This window comes from Hemitrygon akajei, chromosome 21 (genome assembly GCF_048418815.1).
Source record: "Hemitrygon akajei chromosome 21, sHemAka1.3, whole genome shotgun sequence".
Taxonomy (NCBI): domain Eukaryota; kingdom Metazoa; phylum Chordata; class Chondrichthyes; order Myliobatiformes; family Dasyatidae; genus Hemitrygon; species Hemitrygon akajei.
Window position 1 is genome coordinate 40,641,219 of NC_133144.1, and position 19,827 is coordinate 40,661,045.

At 43.5% G+C, this 19,827-nt stretch overlaps 1 protein-coding gene across 1 annotated transcript in view; it reads right to left on the reverse strand.

Moving 5' to 3' along the window:
• Nucleotides 1-19,827, reverse strand: part of ptpn20 (protein tyrosine phosphatase non-receptor type 20) — a 419,828-nt gene that overhangs the window by 343,885 nt on the left and 56,116 nt on the right. The window contains exon 2 of the mRNA XM_073025740.1: nucleotides 18,495-18,634. Within this exon, the coding sequence (XP_072881841.1) occupies nucleotides 18,495-18,618 (124 nt within the window). The 5' untranslated portion in view covers nucleotides 18,619-18,634. The remainder of the gene's footprint in view (nucleotides 1-18,494; nucleotides 18,635-19,827) is intronic.

The window sequence follows — 19,827 nt, forward strand, 5'->3', positions numbered from 1 at the left end:
TCATGGGACGGGAGGCCTAGGGAGAAGGAAAGGGGAGGGGAGCACCAGAGGGAGATGGAGAACAGGCAGAGTGATGGGCAGAAAGAGAGAAAAAAAAGGAGGGGGGAAAAAAAACTAAATATATCAGGGATGGGGTAAGAAGGGGAGGAGGGGCACTAACGGAAGTTAGAGAAGTCAATGTTCATGCCATCAGGTTGGAGGCTACCTAGCCGGTATATAAGGTGTTGTTCCTCCAACCTGAGTGTGGCTTCATCTTGACAGTAGAGGAGGCCATGAATAGACATATCAGAATGGGAATGGGACGTGGAATTAAAATGTGTGGCCACTGGGAGATCCTGCTTTCTCTGGCAGATAGAGCGTAGGTGTTCAGCAAAACGGTCTCCCAGTCTGCGTTGGATCTCACCAATATATAAAAGGCCACACTGGGAGCACCGGGTGCAGTATACCACACTTACTTCTCTCTTTCTGCCCATCACTCTGCCTGGTGTTCCCCTCCCCCTTTCTTTCTCCCTAGGCCTCCTGTCCCATGATCCTTTCCCTTCTCCAGCTCTGTATCCCTTTTGTCAATCACCTTTCCGGCTCTCAGCTTCACCCCACCCACTCCGGTCTTCTCCTATCATTTTGTATTTTCCCCTCCCTTCCCCCACTTTCAAATCTCTTACTATCTTTCCTTTCAATTAGTCCTGACAAAGGGTCTCGGCCTGAAATGTCAACAGTGCTTCTCCCTATAGATGCTGCCTGGCTTGCTGCGTTCCACCAGCATTTTGTGTGTGTTGCTTGAATTTCCAGCATTTGCAGATTTCCTCGTGATTGTCCCAGATAGCTCAATCTCTCCTCATAGACTAACCCCCTCAGCTATAGACCAAACTGGTGAAACTCCTCTGCACTACCTCCAAATACAGCATGTATTTCCTCAAGTAAAGAAATTTGATTCAGCCTAGTGGCTAGTTTGGTGCAGGGATTCTGCTGAGAGCTCAGGATCCCAAATGCCCGATAAGAAACAGAAGCAATTTAGCAATTTAGCCTTCTCCGTCGTTCAGTCAGATTGTGGCCAATCTTCTACCCAACACTACTTACCCTATGCTGTCCCCATATCCTTTGATTCTTTCAATAAGAATTTATCTCCATGGCAACGATGAAGTTGTGCAGCCGAGGCCAATGAGAGCAGGTGAACGTAACAGGCCATTAAAACAGTAACAGTAAGTGTGGGTCCACATCAAAAGGGTATGAGGGTGTTCCTGATGTTAGGGATGTAATGCCTGGATGGCAAGTATCTGATTGTAAGGGCATGCAGATTAAGGAAAGAGCTGGGCATTGAAAACAGAATGGTATGGACATTTACTTTTCAGAGGGTGATGGATCTCAAGAATTCCCTAAAAAGGTTACATCACTGGGAGTATTTAAGATGGAGGCAGGTACATTATAGAAAGATCATGGATTTGAGGGCAATGGGGAATGGGTACAGAAGAGGTACTGAGGCCTGAGGTAAATTTGCCACGATCATATTGACTGGCATAGCAGGTTTGAGAGGTCGGTGGCCTGTTCCTGCTCCCATTTCCTGCATTCGTAGGTGGGGCAGGACGGGAAGTTATTCAGATTATGGTGCAGTCCATCCGCTGCTTATGCTTCGCCCCCTTCTGAGATTTAAAGTGCTCCTTTCTGAAATTGTATTTTGCAAGCAGATGCAATTCTCGGCTTACCAGCATTCCTGACTCTCTCCTGACTTTCTGGTGGAGTGCCTCTTTGTCTTGGAAAGGTTACAGAGCAAGGCAGTGAGTTCATAGAATCACAGAACCATACAGGACAGAAATAGGCCCTTACAGAACAGCTTGTCCATGCTGACGATGATACCTATCATAGCTGTCATGGTTGAATAGCCAGTAATATGACCAAGCTGCAAGGTCTCATCCCCTGTCCATCTCCTTCCACAGGTACATCCAGCAGCTCTCTTTTTGACCATGTTCCAGTACCTGCAGCCTCTTGTATCTCTTTGCAAGAATGTACCAAAAGGAAGCAAGAGGACCATCTACAGGAGGCACTACCTGAAGAAGGTATCGTCAAAGTTTCCAACCATCCAGACCATGCCATCATCCAAGCAGGAGGCATTGAAGCCTAAATTCCACACCAACAGCAAATTCCCATCAACCATCCAGTTCTTGAACTAACTTGGAACAATCCTAATGAATACCTCAATATGGTACCACCACGGTCAAGGACAGCTTCAATCTCTCCATAATAAGACTGTTGAATGGTCAAGGTAGGATCTTGACCTCACAATCTACTTCATTATGGCCTCATTCACCTTACTGGCTGCCTGCACTGCACTTTCTCTCTGACTGCGACACTTTATTCAGTATTCTTCTATTGGTTCCCCTTGTACCATTTCAATATACTGATGTGATGAAATCATCTCTATGGATGACATGCAAAGAAGTTTTCCATTGTCCCTCAGTAAGTATAACAATAATATACTAAATTTACCAAGGCTATGACAACTTTGACCACATTGGATATTTTATTTATTTCCAGTTGTGTTTTCTCTTGTAAAAGTTGGATATGTTTCTTTTGAATCCTGCTTTTCTGATGCAATGTGCCTGTCATGCTGCAGAAAGCATTTTTTGCTGTGCATACATGTACTTGTGCATCTGACAATAGACCTGACATCAACTTGAGCAGGTGTCAAGCATCTGTTCAGATATCCAGTCACTGAGTGAAGTGATTTGCACTGACCAGACTGTGTGATCATCATAAAAAGCAGGCAACATGGAATTAGCATGCTGCCAGCACCTCACTCACTGCCCACGTGTACATTAATCAAGATTCTGTGCCTCCTTTTGGACGCGGTTGAATTTACCACTTTGTATTTTTTTTGTTCCTAACTCCAGTTCCACTTGGGGCTGAACAATTCCGATGGTCCATGCTCAAAGTTCAACATTCACATTCAAAGCAAATTTATTATCAAAGTACATGCATGTCACCATAGACAGTACTGCCCTGAGGTTCATTTGATTGCAGGCATTCACAATAGATATAACAAAACATAATAGAATCAATGAAAATCTACACAAAAACAATGACAAACAGCCAATGTGCAAAGGACAACAAACCGTGCAAATACAAAAATAAAAACAAAATAATAATAATTAAGTAATAAATAATACTGAGAACATGAATTGTAGAATCCTTGAAACTGAGTCCAAAGGTTGTGTCATCAGTTCAGTGATGGGCTGAGTGAAGTTATTCACTCTAGTACAAGAGTCTGATGGTTGAGGAGTGATAACTACCGCTAAACCTGGTGGTGTGAGTCCTGAGGCTCCTCTACCTCCTTCCTGATGGCCTGGATGGTGGGGGTCTTTGAAGATGGATGCTGCTTTCCTGCAACGATGCTCCTTGTGTTCAATGGTAGGGAAGGCTTTACTGAGTAGTCAATGGCTGCACCTGCTACTTTTTGTAGGCTTTTCATTTACACCAATCAAGAAACCACCAATCAAATCTCTTGCATGATCCAATAGAGTCCCCTTTCTTTTTTCAGAAATTATTATTTTGGCTTAACTGCACAGCCATGTGAAGTCACTCATGGATCCAGCAAAAAAGCAAAGTCTTAGAAAATGTCATCCTTTAGCAGCCTCTCTGAAGAATTTATTTGGTTGTATGAAATTGCTGTCAGTATGACTAAGCAATTATTTGTGAGGTAGGACCCAGCCCCCTTGGGAAATGAATCGTGGATAATGGATGACATTTATTCACAGGAGCCTGTTCCAGCAGTAGGGAGTGCCGGAAAGACTCACTGTAAAATCCAGATGTCTCACTCACCCCAGTCCTAATGGGAAAGTACATAGGACTTCATCCAAGGATACCAGTCCTTCTCTTTTTTGTGTTGGCCTGCTCTTTATGTGAAGCATGTGCAGCTGGGAATGGGAAACGTACAACACTTCTCTTTGTCACTGTGACCGAGGGCTGCATCGGGAGAACAGCAACTCCCCTGAACACCACAAGAACATGCGGAAGAGAGCTGGAGCTTCAGCACTATCACTCCTGTGCTCCAACCTGTCTGCCCTCCTCCAGCTGTCCAGGACAATGTTCAGTGACTCACTGTCCATTTCATTTGCATAATTCTGGTCATTTATTTCTAATCTGGCTGCATCAATGCCACAGCCAGTGAGGTTGGATGTGGAGGCTTTGAAAAAGGTGCAGAAGAGGTTTACCAGGATGCTGTCTGAATTAAAGGTTATAAGCTAAAAGGAGAAGTTGGACAAGTTGGATTATTTTTATTTGGAGCATCAGAAGCTGAAGAGAGAACTGATAGAAGTTTATAAAATGATGAGGGGCATAGATGGTGTAGGCAGTCAAAGTCTTTTTTTAAATTTAGAGATACAGCACAGTAATGGGCCGATCCAGCTCAATAAGCCTGTGTTGCCCAATTACATCTATGAGATCAATTAATCTACTAACCTGTACGTATTTGAAATGTGGGAGGAAAATGGAGCACCAAGCAGAAACCCTCACAGTCATGGGAGAACGTAGAAACTCCTTACAGTCAGCAGCAGAGTTGAACCTAAGTCCATGGCATTGTAATACCAGTGTGCCAGGTCTATGGCATTGTAATACCAGTATGCCATCTCCATGGCATTGTAATACCAGTATGCCATCTCCATGGCATTGTAATACCAGTATGCCAGGTCCATGGCATTGTAATACCAGTATGCCATCTCCATGGCATTGTAATACCAGTATGCCATCTCCATGGCATTGTAATACCAGTATGCCAGGTCCATGGCATTGTAATACCAGTATGCCAGGTCCATGGCATTGTAATACCAGGATGCCATGTCCATGGCATTGTAATACCAGTATGCCATCTCCATGGCATTGTAATACCAGTATGCCAGGTCCATGGCATTGTAATACCAGGATGCCATGTCCATGGCATTGTAATACCAGTATGCCATCTCCATGGCATTGTAATACCAGTATGCCAGGTCCATGGCATTGTAATACCAGGATGCCATGTCAAGTATGAGAGGATATACCTTCCTGGTGAGAAGGGAAATTTAAAAGAGCGATAGGCCTAGTTTTTTACATAGACACTGGTAGGGTTGGGCTGCCAGGGTTAGTGGTGGAAGCAGATACAATAGTTTAAGTGTGTTTAGCAGGCTGCTACATAGACTTGTGAATATACTGTACAGAGAATGGAGGTATGTGGATCATGCACAGTTTAATTCAGCATCATATTCGGTACAGACATCGTGACCTGAGGGTCTGTTCCTCTGCTGCTGTAGGTTTTCGCAACAAAATGAAGAGAGGCATTTTACGTTAAATGAAACTCGTAACACATTTTTATTGAACTCCAAAACCTACACATAAAAGCATGCTAAAAAACTCTTAACCTAAAAACGTCATCATGTCAGACCAGCCTCTTACAGTGAAACCTCAACACAAAGTCGTTGCGTGTGAAGTATGTACATTAGTCCCAATTATGTTACCCTATACAACCCCCCCCCCCCCCCCCACCAACAGAATTCACTACAACTGGCATTGTGAGCCTGTCTAGAGCTTGGATGAGTCACCCAACTCAGGTCCTATGTTCCCTGAATGGAGGAACAGCATGTGCCTCTGGCTCATCCAGAGAAGTGTTGACACACTTATGGTCATGTTCTGATGCCAGGGCCATGGCAACGGAATACTCCAAATCTTGGTGGGCTGGCTTAAGACGATCTACTTAAATACGTTCGCGTTTACCCCTCTTATCTATGACAAAAGTCTTTTCTCCCTGTCCTAGAATGTGGAACAGGCCATCATAAGGAGCCTAAGGGGATGATGGTGTGCATCATGGTGGAAGAAAACAAATGAGGCGGCATGTTTGTCAACAGGAACCCAAGTGTGCTGTATGCCTTGTTGGGAGGTAGGAATTGGTGGAAAGGAATTGAAGTTACTGAGGAGGGTGGAAAACTGTTGAGTAGCTGCCCAGGGTGTTGTGGCGTCAGGAATGAAATGTTCTGGCACTCGTAATGGCTGCCCGTATACCAACTCTGCCACAGACGACTGCATGTCCTCTTTTGGAGCTGTTCTGAGCCCCAGCAGGACTCATAGGAAATGATCATGCCAAAACTCATCCGTCAGGGAAGCCCTCAGAGTGGCAGTGAAAACACTCACATAGGCCATTGGACTGCGGGTGATATTCCGTGTGTGAATAGCCTAACACCGAGGTTCTGGGCCATCGCAGCCCACAAGTCTGAAATGAATTGGGGACTGACGGTCAGAGGAAATATCAGATGGGGTGCCAAAACGAGCAGCCCAGCTACTGATGAACACCCAAACCACATCTATGGCCATCGTTGATGCTAGAGGGATGACCTCTGGCCACCAGGTGTACGTCAAGAAGGTGCAAGTAACTGTGAGAGGGGCAAGAGGACCAACCAGGTCCATACTGACATGGTCAAACCCTTGCTCAGGGACATCAAAAGGTGCCAATGGCGCCTGACCGTGACAGGTAATTTTTGCCCGCTGTCACTTCACACAGGCTGCAGCCCAATCATTGCCTCAAGATTCAGGGGAGAAGACTTAGGATGAAGATGAGGAGAAACTATTTTACCCAGAGAGTGGTGAATCTGTGGAATTCTCTGCCCATGTAAGCAGTTGAGGCTTCTTCACTAAATATATTTAAGAAAGTTAGATAGGTTTTTACATAATAAGGGAATTAAGGGTTATAGGGAAAAGGCAAATAGATGGAGCTGAGTTTATGGACAGATAAGCCATGATCTTATTGAATGGCGGGGCAGGCTCGATGGGCTGGATGGCCTACTCCTGCTCCTATTTCTTATGTTCTTATGATCAGGCATTTGCTGCGTGAAGAGTTCTTTAAAAATAAAACAAGGCCGGTGATTTCCCAGGAGAGACAGCATATGGTCCATTAGCTCCGAAGGCCTAGCATCAATGAGGCCGGGCAAGGAGAGCAACTGTTATGTGTGCTGAGACTCCCAATAGTCCAAAAATCTGTAAAAGGTGAGTTTTCAGTGATCGGTAGTTATCATGCTCAGGCAGCTGTTCAAGCAGACTCACCACTCTCACCACCATGGACCAGCTGAGCGACGCTACCACATCGTAGAATTTGGTGTCATTGGTCTTGTTTTCGCACAGAACGAACTGGGCCTCGGCTTGTACGAATCAGGCGATAGCATTTTGCTCCCAAAACTCCGATAGTTTCAAAGTGACTGCCTTGGCTGACATGTTCAATAACTCCAGAATCATCCTAGAGCATCGGGGTCACCAATGTAGGTTTTTGAAGTGAGGTGTTTTATGTTTAATGAAATCCATAACAAATTTTTTTGAAATCCAAAACCCACACACAAAAGCATGCTAAGAACTCTTCACATAAAAATTCATCATGTCAGACCAGCCTCTTAAAGCAAAACCCCAACTCAATGTCAGTGGTTATGAATTATGTATATTTCCACCAATTATGTTACCCCGTACTATATATTCTCAGAGTCCTCCAGCAAGTGCTGACAAAGAAATGACTTTAATTCTCCTTTTTGGTTTATATGACAACATAATCCAAAAACTGGCAACGTTAAACAAGTGGAGACTTTCACAGAAACACCTTGAGCCTTTTTATTCTACTTGTCACAAGCTGCCTTCAATTGTTTGTCTGAGAAGCATACAGAGTCCTCAGAAACACAGTCAGAAAGCTGTAGCTCTAGCATTCTGCGGATCATGTTACAAGCTTGGAAAGGTGGCCCGGGTCACTTTACCCCTGATTGCATTCAGCTGGTGTGCAGCAACAGAAAGATTCCCTTTGATTGTTTATGGATGAATCAAAGAAACAGATAAAGAGCATAGAAAACTTAAAATGCCTTCAGAACAATTGTGATGCAGAAACTGAACAATAGGGCGCCTTGAATCCTTAAGGGAGTGAAGCCCCCATGCAAATTTGAATCCCTTGCAGACTGAAACAATGTTCTGTGACTTGTACAATAATGGTCCTAGGATGCATTTTGGCACAGATAAATGACCTTATTCTTTATTCTATGGCAGCTTGACCTGGATGTAATGGATGGTAATTTCACAAACACTATTGTACTGGTTGCAGACTTGCCACTCTCAAGCAACTAAGCACTTAGAATTATAGTAGCAGTAATTTTAAATATGATTCAGAGCTATGTTCCTGTGCTTCTACAGTTATAAAACTTGCCTGAAATGTTTGACCTTTGTTACTGGGCAATGATTAAATATAGCAATTGTGTGCGTAAATTCCTTCTATCCATTTAATATTCCAGTGTTTCTTCATGGAATGTTTAAGTGTTTTAGAAGTAAACAGGCATGGATACAATGGGCCAAATGGTCTCATTCAGTGGCGTTAATTTTTATTCTGCTACTTAATGATATATTGATCCATTTTAATAGGAGACAAAACAGTTTTAACATAATAAACCTAGAGGAACTGATTTGACTGGTAGTCTACAGTCTATTCTAGGTATTGAATCGGTTCTGTTTTTACAGATGTCATGTGTCAATTTTTGTTTATAAGTGGGAAAACTACACCTTCATAGAATTGTAATGATTGACATCTAAAGCACAAAACTGATCAGAAAGAGCAATTACCAAAACTGGAGGGGGTGGGGGCAGAAGTAAGGAGGGAAGAAGGGGGGGGGAGAGAGAGAGAGAGAGAGAGAGAGAGAGAGAGAGAGAGAGAGAGAGAGAGAGAGAGAGAGAGAGAGAGAAACTAGTTCTGCCATTCGAAGGACTAAACATATGTACTTTACGTGCATCAGACTTGCGAATTTAATAACATTACTCAATCATATGAAGGCGATGCCCGTGAATTAGGCATTTTAAACCCGGATTCTGTCTATATAATCTCACTTTGGGGAAAGTCCCAAATGCATTCCTTCAGTGCAGATATTTCATCACCAGATTAGAACCCAACTCGTAACCTTCTAAAGAGAAACAGGGAAGCTACGATTCAGTAAACTGCTCCAAAGCATAGGCAGGGTTTGTCTTGGCTCTCCACTCCTCCTCCTCATAGCTCAGCAAACTCTAACCTAAGTAGCAACAGAAATGCAAGTGCTGGAAATATGAAGATAGAAAATGTGTTTGACTAAATGTCATCAGCTTGAAACACTAACCCTGCTTTTCTCACCATAGATGCTGGCTGAAATGTTGAGCATTTTCTGTTTTTATTCCTGAACACTGACATTGGGTGCACCGGTGAGATTCCAAATGACTTGTTGCCTGGAAAATACCCCGATTGACAAAAAGGATAAAATAATAACTTCAAACACTTTTGATTAATTTGCATGTGTTGAAAGTGAGAAGTTAACATCACATGCTTCAACCAATGTAATAAAGATCAACAGCTAGCCATTTATTAGCTCATGTAAATGCTTGAAATTGAATTCCAATTTCCTTCATTGAAAGTCCCACTTACTGAAATATACAATTCCCCTTCTCCCTCCCCTACACACCTGATAAAGTCACTGGCCACTCCTTTTAGCAGAGTTGGAGCTTTCCTGGGGATTCCCACAGACTAAGAGCAGCTTACTACTGGGGCATATATACTGCCATATATATTTTTATTTCTTTTTATTCTTCAGTGAAGATTTTTACTAAATTAGCTCATTAGAAGTTTGAGAAGATTTGGTTTGTCACCAAAGACGCTGGTAAATTTCCACAGATGAACCATGGAGAGTATTCTGACTGGTTGCATCTCTCTCTGTTATGGAGGCCCCAATGCACAGGATTGGAAGAGGCTGCAGAGTGTTGAAGTCTCCGTTAGATCCATCACAGGCACACCAATGCAGATATCTTCAAGGTCTGGTGCTTCAAGAAGGTGGCATTCATCATAAGGACCCTCACCATCTGGGACATGCCCTCTTCTTGTTACTACCATCAGTAGGGAGGTAAAGGAGCCTGAAGACCTACACTCAACGTTTTAAGAACAGCTTCTTCCACTCCTGAACGTTTCATGAACATTAAGTTGTTATATGTCTTGTGCACTATTTGTTTTTTTAATCTTAGAATACATTTAAAGAGTGGCAGGAAACCAGAGCTCTCAGTGGAGACCATGCAGTCACAGGGCAAATTACAAACTCCACACAGAAAGCACCCAGGTCACTGGGGCCATGAAGGAGCATCTTTGCTGTGCCACTGTCAATTAACCCTGCAGACGCAGTAGCTGGAATCTGGGTCATTCTGATCTTCAGAGGAAACTCTTCTTCCTGCTTAGCACAAAGCTCGCATCCCAACAGGATTGGTTAGAGCAAATTTGTGTAAACTGCTCTGCAACCAATATTCCTACAATGAAAGGAAGAAGAGGAGGTACTGTTACATACACATTCCTCTTCATATAATAATGTTTCCATTGGAAACATCCAATTATAATCCAAGCATATTACACAAGAAGCAAGGACCATTTCCTGTGCAAAGAGTGAGTTAAAAGACAACCAAATAATTCCCTCAGAAATAGTCTAAAAGAGCTTTGTTCTGTGAATCAGATCTCTACAAAATGAAATTTCCTTAGAAAGAATGGGAATTTACATCTATTAAACATTCATAGAGATCTCAAAGGAGTTCCCAGTCAATAAGTACATTTGAGGTGTTGTCACTCTCAGCCACGTTCCCTTGGTGAGGCACTGAAGTATCATTCTGGCTTACACATCAAAGCCCAGCACTGAGCTTCAGTATGTGATTGGAGAGTGATAATTATGTCAAATTTATGCACAGAAACCATAAGGCTAAAACTCTGTCTGTACGCCAGACAAACATTCTCTGAGCAATCTCACCTCATCAATGTATCCAATATCTTTTCCTCCTTCTCACACACACACCTGCTTATGCTATAAGTATATGCAATACCTCCTGTACTTAATAAGGTGGCCACTGATTGTATGTTCGTGGTCTTCTGCTATTGTAGACCATCCACTTTAAGGTTCAACGTGTTGTGCACTCAGAGATGCTCTTCTGTACACCACTGTCATAACACATGTTTATTTCAGTTACTCTCACCTTCCTGTCAACTTGAACTAGTCTGGCCATTCTCCTCTGACCCCTGTCATTTACAAAGGCAGTTTATGCCCACTGGATGGTTTATTGTTTTTCACAACATTCTCTGTAAACTTTAGAGAATATTGTGCATGAAAATCCCAGGCGATCAGTAGTTCTGAGATACTCAAACCATGCTATTTGGCACCACAGTCATTCCACAGTCGAAGTCACTTAGATTGCATTTCCTCCCCGTTCTGAAGTTGGGTCTGAAATACAACTGAACCTTCTGACCATGTCTGCATGCTTTAATGCATTGAGATGCTGCCACATGATTGGCTGATTAGAAATTTGCATAAACAAGCAGCTGTACGGGTGTACCTAATAGACTGGACTCTGAAAGTGTTTCTGGCTGCTCACCTTAACTGAAGCATGGTGACCAAGATATTGGTACAGGTACAGGTATTGGTATTGGTTTATTATTGCCACATGCATGGAGATATGGTGAAGAACCTGTTTTGCACACCCTGTTCATAACTACATCATAACTACAGTGAAAAGAAAATCATAAAAGGGAATATAGTTTTGCTCAGTTTTAGTGCATGGAGCACAATGAGATGTACTGAGAGATCACAAGTTTAAAGACTTAGGTTTTAGTGCAGGGGTTCCCAGCCTGGTGTCCCTGGAGCCTTTGCTTAATGGTACTGTCCATATCAAATGAAAGGTTGGGAAGCCTGTTTCAGTGAAGTAGAGGTCCATTCAAGGGTCTGATAACAGCAGGATAGGAGCTGTCACAAAGTATGGTGGTACATGCTCTCAAGCTTTTGCATTTCCTGTCTGGTGGGAGAGGGGAGAGAGAGAAAATCACCAGAGTGGGTGGGGTCCTTGATAATGTTAGCTGTTTTCCCAAGGTAGCACAAAGTGGAGACAAGATCCTTAAAGAATTTGTTCTCTTGTGAGTGTTACAGGTTACAGACAGTATCATCGCCATGAAGTCCTTTGAAAGTAGAGGTGTTGGTGAGCTCTCCAGGAATGGAGTTTTTGAAACATGGCAGCTGTTCATTCCTGGAAAGCTCACCAACACCTCTACTTTCTGAGGAGGCTAAAGAGAGCTGGACTTTACACATCAATACATCATTCTCCAGATGCACAGTAGAGAGTACCCTAACATACTGTATCACTGCATGGTGCAGAAACAGCACTGCAACAGACAGAAAGGCTCTACAATGGGTAGTCAAAACTCTCCAATGCATCACCAGCACCAGCCTACCTGCCAACAAGGAAATCTATAGAGAAAGGTGCTGGAAAAGGGCCAGCAACATCATGAAGGTTCTTAACCACCCTGCTCATGGACTGATTGTCTCACTCCCGTCAGGGAGGAGCCTACCTAGTGTCCACACCAGGATCACCAGACTCAAAATCAGTTACTTTCTCCAAGCAGTAAGGCTGATCAGCACTGCCATCTACTAACCCACTCCTCCACACCCACCACCACCACTACTTTATCATTTTGATCTTTCAATATAGTGCCAATAAAAAGTATTCACCCCCTTTGGAAGTTTTCATGTTTTATTATTTTACAACATTGAATCACCATGGATTTAATTTAAATGTTTTAACACTGGTCAACAGAAACAGACTCTTTCGTCTGAAAGTGAAAACAGATCTCTGCAAAGTAATCCAAATTAATTACAAATATAAAACACAAAATAATTGATTGCTGAAGTATTCACCCACTTCATGTCAATATTTAGTAGATGCACCATTGACAGCAATTACAGCCTTGAGTCTGTGTGGATAGGTCTCCATCAGCTTTGCACATCTGGATATGGCAACATTTCCCCATTCTTCTTTAGAAAACTACTCAAGCTCTATCAGATGGCATGGGGACCGTGAATGAACAGCCGTTTTCAAGTCCAGCCACAAATTCCCATTTGGATTGAGATCTGGATTCTGACTTGACCACTGTAGGACATTAAACCTTGTTGTTTTTAAGACATTCCTGCGAGGTTTTGGCTTCACGCTTGGGGCCATTGTCTTGTTGGAAAACGAATCTTCTCCCAAGTCACAGTTCTCTTGCAGACTGCATCATATTTTCCTCCAGGATTTCCCCCTATTTTCCTGCATTCATTTTACCCTCAACCTTCGCAAGCCTTCCAAGGCCTGCTGTAGTGAAGCATCCCCACATCATGATGCACCCACCATTATGCTTCACAGTAAGAAGATTTGTTTTTGATGATGTGGGGTATATATGGCTTAAGCCAAATATAGCATTTATTCTGATTGTCAAAAAGATCAATTTTGGTTTCATCAGACCAGAGAACCTTCTGCCAACTGACTTCAGTCTCCCATAGGCTTTCTGGCAAACTCTAGCTGAGATTTCATGTAAGTTTTTTTCAACAGTGGCTTTATCTTTGCCACTCTCCCATAAAGCTGCAACTGGTAATGTACCCAGGCAACAGTTGTTGTACGTGCAGTTGCTCCCATCTCTACCACTGAAACTTGTAATTCCTCCAGAGTTGTCATGGGAACCTTGGCGTCCCGCATGAGTACCCTTCTTGCACAGTCACTCAGTTTTTGAGGACAGCCTGCTCTAGGCAGATTTACAGCTGTGCCATATTCTTTCCATTTCTTGATGATTGATTTAACTGTATTCCAAGGGATATTCAGTGACTTGGATATTTTCTTGTATCCATATCCTGACTTGTGCTTTTCAGTAACTTTTTCATGTAGTTGCTTGAAGTGTTCTTTTGTCTTCATGGTGTAGTTTTTGTCAGGATAATGTCTCACCAGCATTTGGACCTTCCAGATACAGGTGTATTTTTACTACAATCAATTGAAGCACCTCAAGTGCATAGAGGTCTCCAAAAACAGATCTCCATTTAACTAATTATGTGACTTCAAAAACCAAATGGCTGCCCAAGTGATGATTTGTTGTGTCATATTAAAGGGGGGGGGGGGTAAATACTTAAACAATCAATTATTTGGTGTTTTGAAATTTGTAATGAATTTAGATCACTTTGTAGAGATCTGTTTTCACTTTGACATAAAGGAGTCTTTTTCTGTTAATCAATGTCAAAAAGCCCCAATTAATCACTGTCATTCAATGTTGTAAGACAATAAAACATTAAAACTTCCAAGGGGAGTGAATACTTTTTAGAGCCACTGTATTTTTAAGGTGGAACGAGATAGATGTTTGCACATTTGACGAATTGCAGGTAACGGGCACGGAAGAGGAATCGAGGCCAGAACTCATCAGCAATGTTCATACTGAATGGTAGCACAGGATTGAGAGTCTGAGATGCCTATTTTTGGTTCCATTTTCTTGTGGTCTCAAGCTCTTTGTGCTACCTTCAATGAAGTATGTTTACTCCAAGAGAGAAACCCTTACAATCCCCAAGAGTTGGTTTCCTTCTCCAGTGCATAACACTTTCCTAAATTTGTACACCAGCCCTCTTGAAATAAGGGCCCGCATTGCCTTAGCCTTCTCTATTATTCACTGCATATGTGCCAGCTTTCACTCTCAGGGACCTCTGCACCCCTTTTGTAGCAATCTTCTGCAGTGTTTCTCCATTGAAATAACACTCTGTTGTGCTCTTTCTTCCAAAATGAACAACTTCACCAGTATTTGCAGGAGATTTAATAGTACCAGATGGCAACAGCTACTGATTGTCAACTGCCCTAATACAGATGACGAGTGAGGCAGTGAACCCTGAGGAAACTCCAGATTGCAGCCCTCTCCAATCTTAGAAGATCACCCAATCTTCTGTTGAGTGGCTCCCAAAGGCATCCCATCCCTACAAGGCCTTGGTTCCACTTCTGTAATGTCTAAGTCAACAAATTCAGATGGGTGGTTCTGGCACTCTGGGCAACTCTTGATCATCTGCTAGCTTTCCTGCCAAAGGGAGGTCACTCCTATCATGGTCCGGATTGGGTTCCCTTTAAATTTACCTTGTTTGTGTTACGATCTGGACTGTTGACTCCTTGTTTCCCTTTAATTCCCTGTTTTCCCATGTCCCTCAGGCTTGGTGATTAAAGACAATTTACTCTCGACCGAACCGGCAGTTTATAAGTCTCCGGCTTCAGCCGTTCAGCGCGAGAGCGTTATGGAGTATTAACGAAGTCACTGAAGCTAGTGTGAGCCAAAGTCATCTAGCCGGAGCCAACTAAGTTTCTTGCCGGAGCAAGTGCCAGCAAGCTGCCTTCCCTTACCAGAGTGGGTCCAGCAAGGTTAACCTGCCAGGATGAGTCAAGAGCTCACCAATGCTTGGAGCAAACTTGTGCCCAGTTATAGTACCATCTATCATTGTGTGGTCTCCGTATCCATGTCCTGTGTCTAAAAGGGGTCCCGGCCCTGTACCCTAGAAGGGTCCTGACACTGTGTCAAGAAGAGACCTGACTCCGTCCTGTGTCTAAGGAGGATACCCGGCTCAGTGTTTTATGTCCTGTGTCTGAGTCTGTCTCATGGATAAGAGGAGTCCCGGCTCCATGCCCTGTATCTAAGGAGGATTCCCGGCTCAGTGTTTTATGTCCTGTGTCTGAGTCTGTCTCATGGATAAGAGGAGTCCCGGCTCCATGCCCTGTGTCTCAGGAGGAGTCCCGGCTCAGTATTCTATGTCCTATGTTTGAGCATCAAGTCCAAGCTCCGAGGTTCAAGTATCAAGTCCTGGCTCCGAGATTCAAGTATCAAGTCCTGGCTCTGTGGTTCCAGTATCAAGACCAAGGCTCTGTGTTCCGCGTTCCTGTTTCCCAGGACCAAGGCTCTGTGTTCCGTGTTCCTGTCTCTCAGGACCAAGGCTCTATGTTCGGCATTCCTGTCTCCCAAGACCAAGACTCTGTGTTCCGCATTCCTGTCTCCCAAGACCAAGGCTCTGTGTTCCATGTTCCTGTCTCCCAAGACCTGGTCTGAGCTTCATGTCCTCATCCAGCCCAGGAGTCCTGAGTCCTGCCTCCACGTCCAGTCCTGTTGCCTTACCACGTCTTGTCCTCACCTAGATCCGGAGTCCAAGCTCGAGCCGAGACCCAGGTTCCAGGTCCCTGTCCAGTCTCTGGCTCGGAGTCCTTGTCAGGTTCCAAGTTCCTAGTTCCTCGTCCAGGTCCCGCTTTCCTAGTCTAGTCCTAGCCCAGACCCTGTATCCTAGTCTCGTCCAGGGCCTGTGTCTTGTCCAGCGTCATTTCTTCCCCACTTCCCTTGCTTTCTTGACTCGCCTAGTCCTGTCCCTAGTACTTCAGTGTCTGTGTCTTGCATTTGGGTCCGCTCCCAGTGCCCCCCGTTATGACAACTCCAGTTCAACCAACATCCCATAGCATAGTACAACCTCTGCGGTCGCCAATCAGCAGCTGCTAATGAATGATCAATATCAATGAACAAAGAGTTCTACAGCATAGAAAAAGATCCTTCAGCCCAAATCGTGCATTCGCATTGTGTTGCCCAGTGAGCTAGTCCCATCATCCCTACATCTACTCTATCAAATATTTTAAAGACCTGAACCAGGCAGCCACTTTGAACTCACAAAAAAGTCACTTTTTGACAGCTGTATTGTATACCAAGGTTTAAATCTTTTTTTTTTGCACTTTCTCCAATGCATCCATTTTAATTTGGACAAGAGTTCCAAGCATAACTGCCACGGCTGATTCATTACCAATTCCTATCTGTCAACTGTGTATTAAATAATGTATTGTTTTAAGTTCTGTGAATAATTGCTATGGTCCATTTGATTCTGCATTGTGCGTCAAGTAAACGCAGCTTACATTATTAATGACAGCACCCAGCTTCTCCTAGACTGTTCCTGAATGGTCACAGCAGTCTGTCTGCAAATATTATATCGGTCAATATTGCATGCTACTGCAAATGAAAATCCAGACAGGCTCAGGATCTGCAATGGTGGTGACATCATGCTTTTCACTTTCTCTATTAAATAGCCAGATGTGTACCGTAATTTTCTCCTCCGTTGCTCTTCACTCCACTTAAGAGAAAGCTTCCCACCAAGGTTTCCCTTTGATTTCTCTCTTCCTGCAGGCTACACTAATCTCAGTGCTGGTACACAACCTATGCCACTGGCGATGAGTGGGATTCGAGAGAAAGTGAGGAGGTATTGGGGAATTTGACTTAATTGTGATTTAGAACGCGACCAGCAACATTCCGCATCCTTTGAACTCTTTATTTGGGTATGGATTAGCTTGGTGTCCTTGATAGAATCAAGTGCTAATAATTTACCCACATTTATTCAGTCTTCTATCGACTGAAGAAAACAAGGGATTTATTCCACAGAGGTTGTACTTTGATCTGGACAGAAAGCTGAGGTGCCAATTTTCTGCCGCTTGTCTTTTCTGAATTGCTGGAGGATGGTAGAGACGACGTTGTAAAATACAGTATTACAGGTTGCAAGAAACAGGCCTTCTGGTCACCAAATCAGTGGTGATGATTTTGATTCTAGGTTCTCTATTGCTGTGACCACTTCCAAATATACCTCCAATGCCTTGCAGGTGACAGAATTTCCATCCACAAGGAAAGGGGAGGGAGTGCTGGAGGGTGGGGACACGTGAGGCTGAGTGGTGGTCCATGTTCCAGATGTTTAGGAGTAGCCTTGACTTGCAGTGGTGGTTGCACAACAATGATGGAAAGACTTTGCATCTTGGCTATTGCATTTCGACCAAAGAGGTAAGTCGACACCTTTCTGAGGTAAATATGCCGTAGCTGGGTTGCACAGTGGCTCAGCAAGTAGAACTGTTGTCTTGCAGCCCCAAGGACCAAGGATCAATCTCATCTGGAGTGCTGCCTGTGTACAGTTTACACATTCTCCCTTCTTTAACCTGTTTCCTCCCTGTCTCAAGGCATGTTGGTTGGTATGTTAATGGTTGCTGGAAATTTCCCCTGGTGTTGGCAAGGGGGGGCGGTGGTGAGGAGCAGGAGCATGGGGAGCAGAGGGGGTGAGCTTGTGGAAAGAAAAGGTTACTTGGAAAATAAGTGGAGGAATTTGATTGATAGAAATTATCTGGGAGTCAGCATTGACTCAATATGCCAAATGGCCCAGGGAAATAAGACCATAAGATTAGGAGAAGAGTTAGGCATTTGGTTCATCAAGTCTACCTTGCCATTTCATCATGGCTGTTCCATTTCCCTTTTCAGCCCCAGTCTCCTTCCTTCTCACCATATCCCTTTATGCCCTGACTAATCAAGAATCTATCAGCCTCTGCCTTAAATACACCCAGTGACTTGGCCTCCACTACCCCCTGGGGTAACAAATTCCACAGATTCACCTCTCTCAGGCTAAAGGAATTCCTCCTCATCTCCATTCCAAAAAATCACCAGGCTATGTCGTCTGGTCCTAGACTCCCCCACCACTCGAACATCCTCTCCACATCCACTCTATCAAGGCCCGGGGAAATATGAGAAGCAAAACCAAATTTTATTGTTTTCTTTCACATCCATAAAGCCCTTGATAATTTCTCACATCGTAAACAGAATGTAAATAATGGCAGGCATTGAACCAGTAAATTTGAAAATAAATTACCTTCCTCTGCCTTCTCCTGAAGGACCTCTGAGGCTTCTAATAATAAGGCCCAGATTTCATTGTCTTCAATAGGGCCTCCTCTTGCCTCCAGAACTTCAGACAGAGTCACATAAGAATTACTCATATCTGTTCTGAGCAACCTGAAATGAAAAATTTAAAAAACAGATACAAATAAATATCAAACACGAGGAAATCTGCAGATGCTGGAAATTCAAACAGTAACACACACAAAATGCTGGTGGAACACAGCAGGCCAGGCAGCATCTATAGGGAGAAGCGATGTCGACGTTTCGGGCCGAGTCCTGACGAAGGGTCTTGTCCCGAAACGTCTACTGTGCTTCTCCCTATAGATGCTGCCTGACCTGCTGTGTTCCACCAGCATTTTGTGTGTGTTACAAATAAATATTATTGGCAACAACCTAAAGTAACAGAATTGCATCCCAGAAGGGGATCTTTTAGAGCTCAGTAGCAAAACAGAACTTTGAAAAGGATCTGCATTTATTCCTATCCCAACTCCACACTCTCTCACTTTCCTGTAAAGCTTCTTCAAATATTAATTTCATTTATTTTTAAAGCTGGCAGTAATTCTGCTTCCAAATCCTTTAAGTAAGGTGTTTCAGACTATTTCAGTTCACTGTATGAAGACACTTCTCATTGCCTGCCTGAGTTAATTTACCAAACTTTTTAAATCTGTGCCCTCTGGCTACTAACTCACCTGCCTGTACAAACTGCTCACTGCTTTACTCTAAGTACAACCATCTATGGCTACAAAACTGCCAATAAACATTTTCATCAGAGGCCTAAGGAACAGACTGGGCCCCTCAACCCACGAAGTTAGTGTCGAAACACAATCCTGAATTAAACTAAATCCCTTCTACCTATACATCAATGTCCCTGCATTCAGATGTCAGGAGAATGAAAGGATAGCCATGTGAATATCTGACTGCCTCTTAAGTGCCATTATCTGCTTCTGCCTCTACCCCAGCAGCCCATTTCAGGCACCTAACACTCTGAGTGAAAAAACTAGCCCTGCTCATCTCCTTTAAGCCTTCACCTTCTCACCTTAAATGCCCTGCAGTGTTTGATACTTCACCCCTGGAAAATGGATCCTGACTGAATATGCTATCTATGACCCATTATTTTATAAACTTTTATCAGTTCTCCCCACCTCTAGTCTCTGATGCACCAGGGGATGTAATCCCAGTTTGTCCAATGTCTCCTTATGCACAAATCCAGGCAGCATCCTGGTAAACTCCTTTTGCACCCATACAACTGTTTGCAAGCAGTTAGTCGTCCACACACCCTCTGTTAATAAATTACTGGTAATGTCACT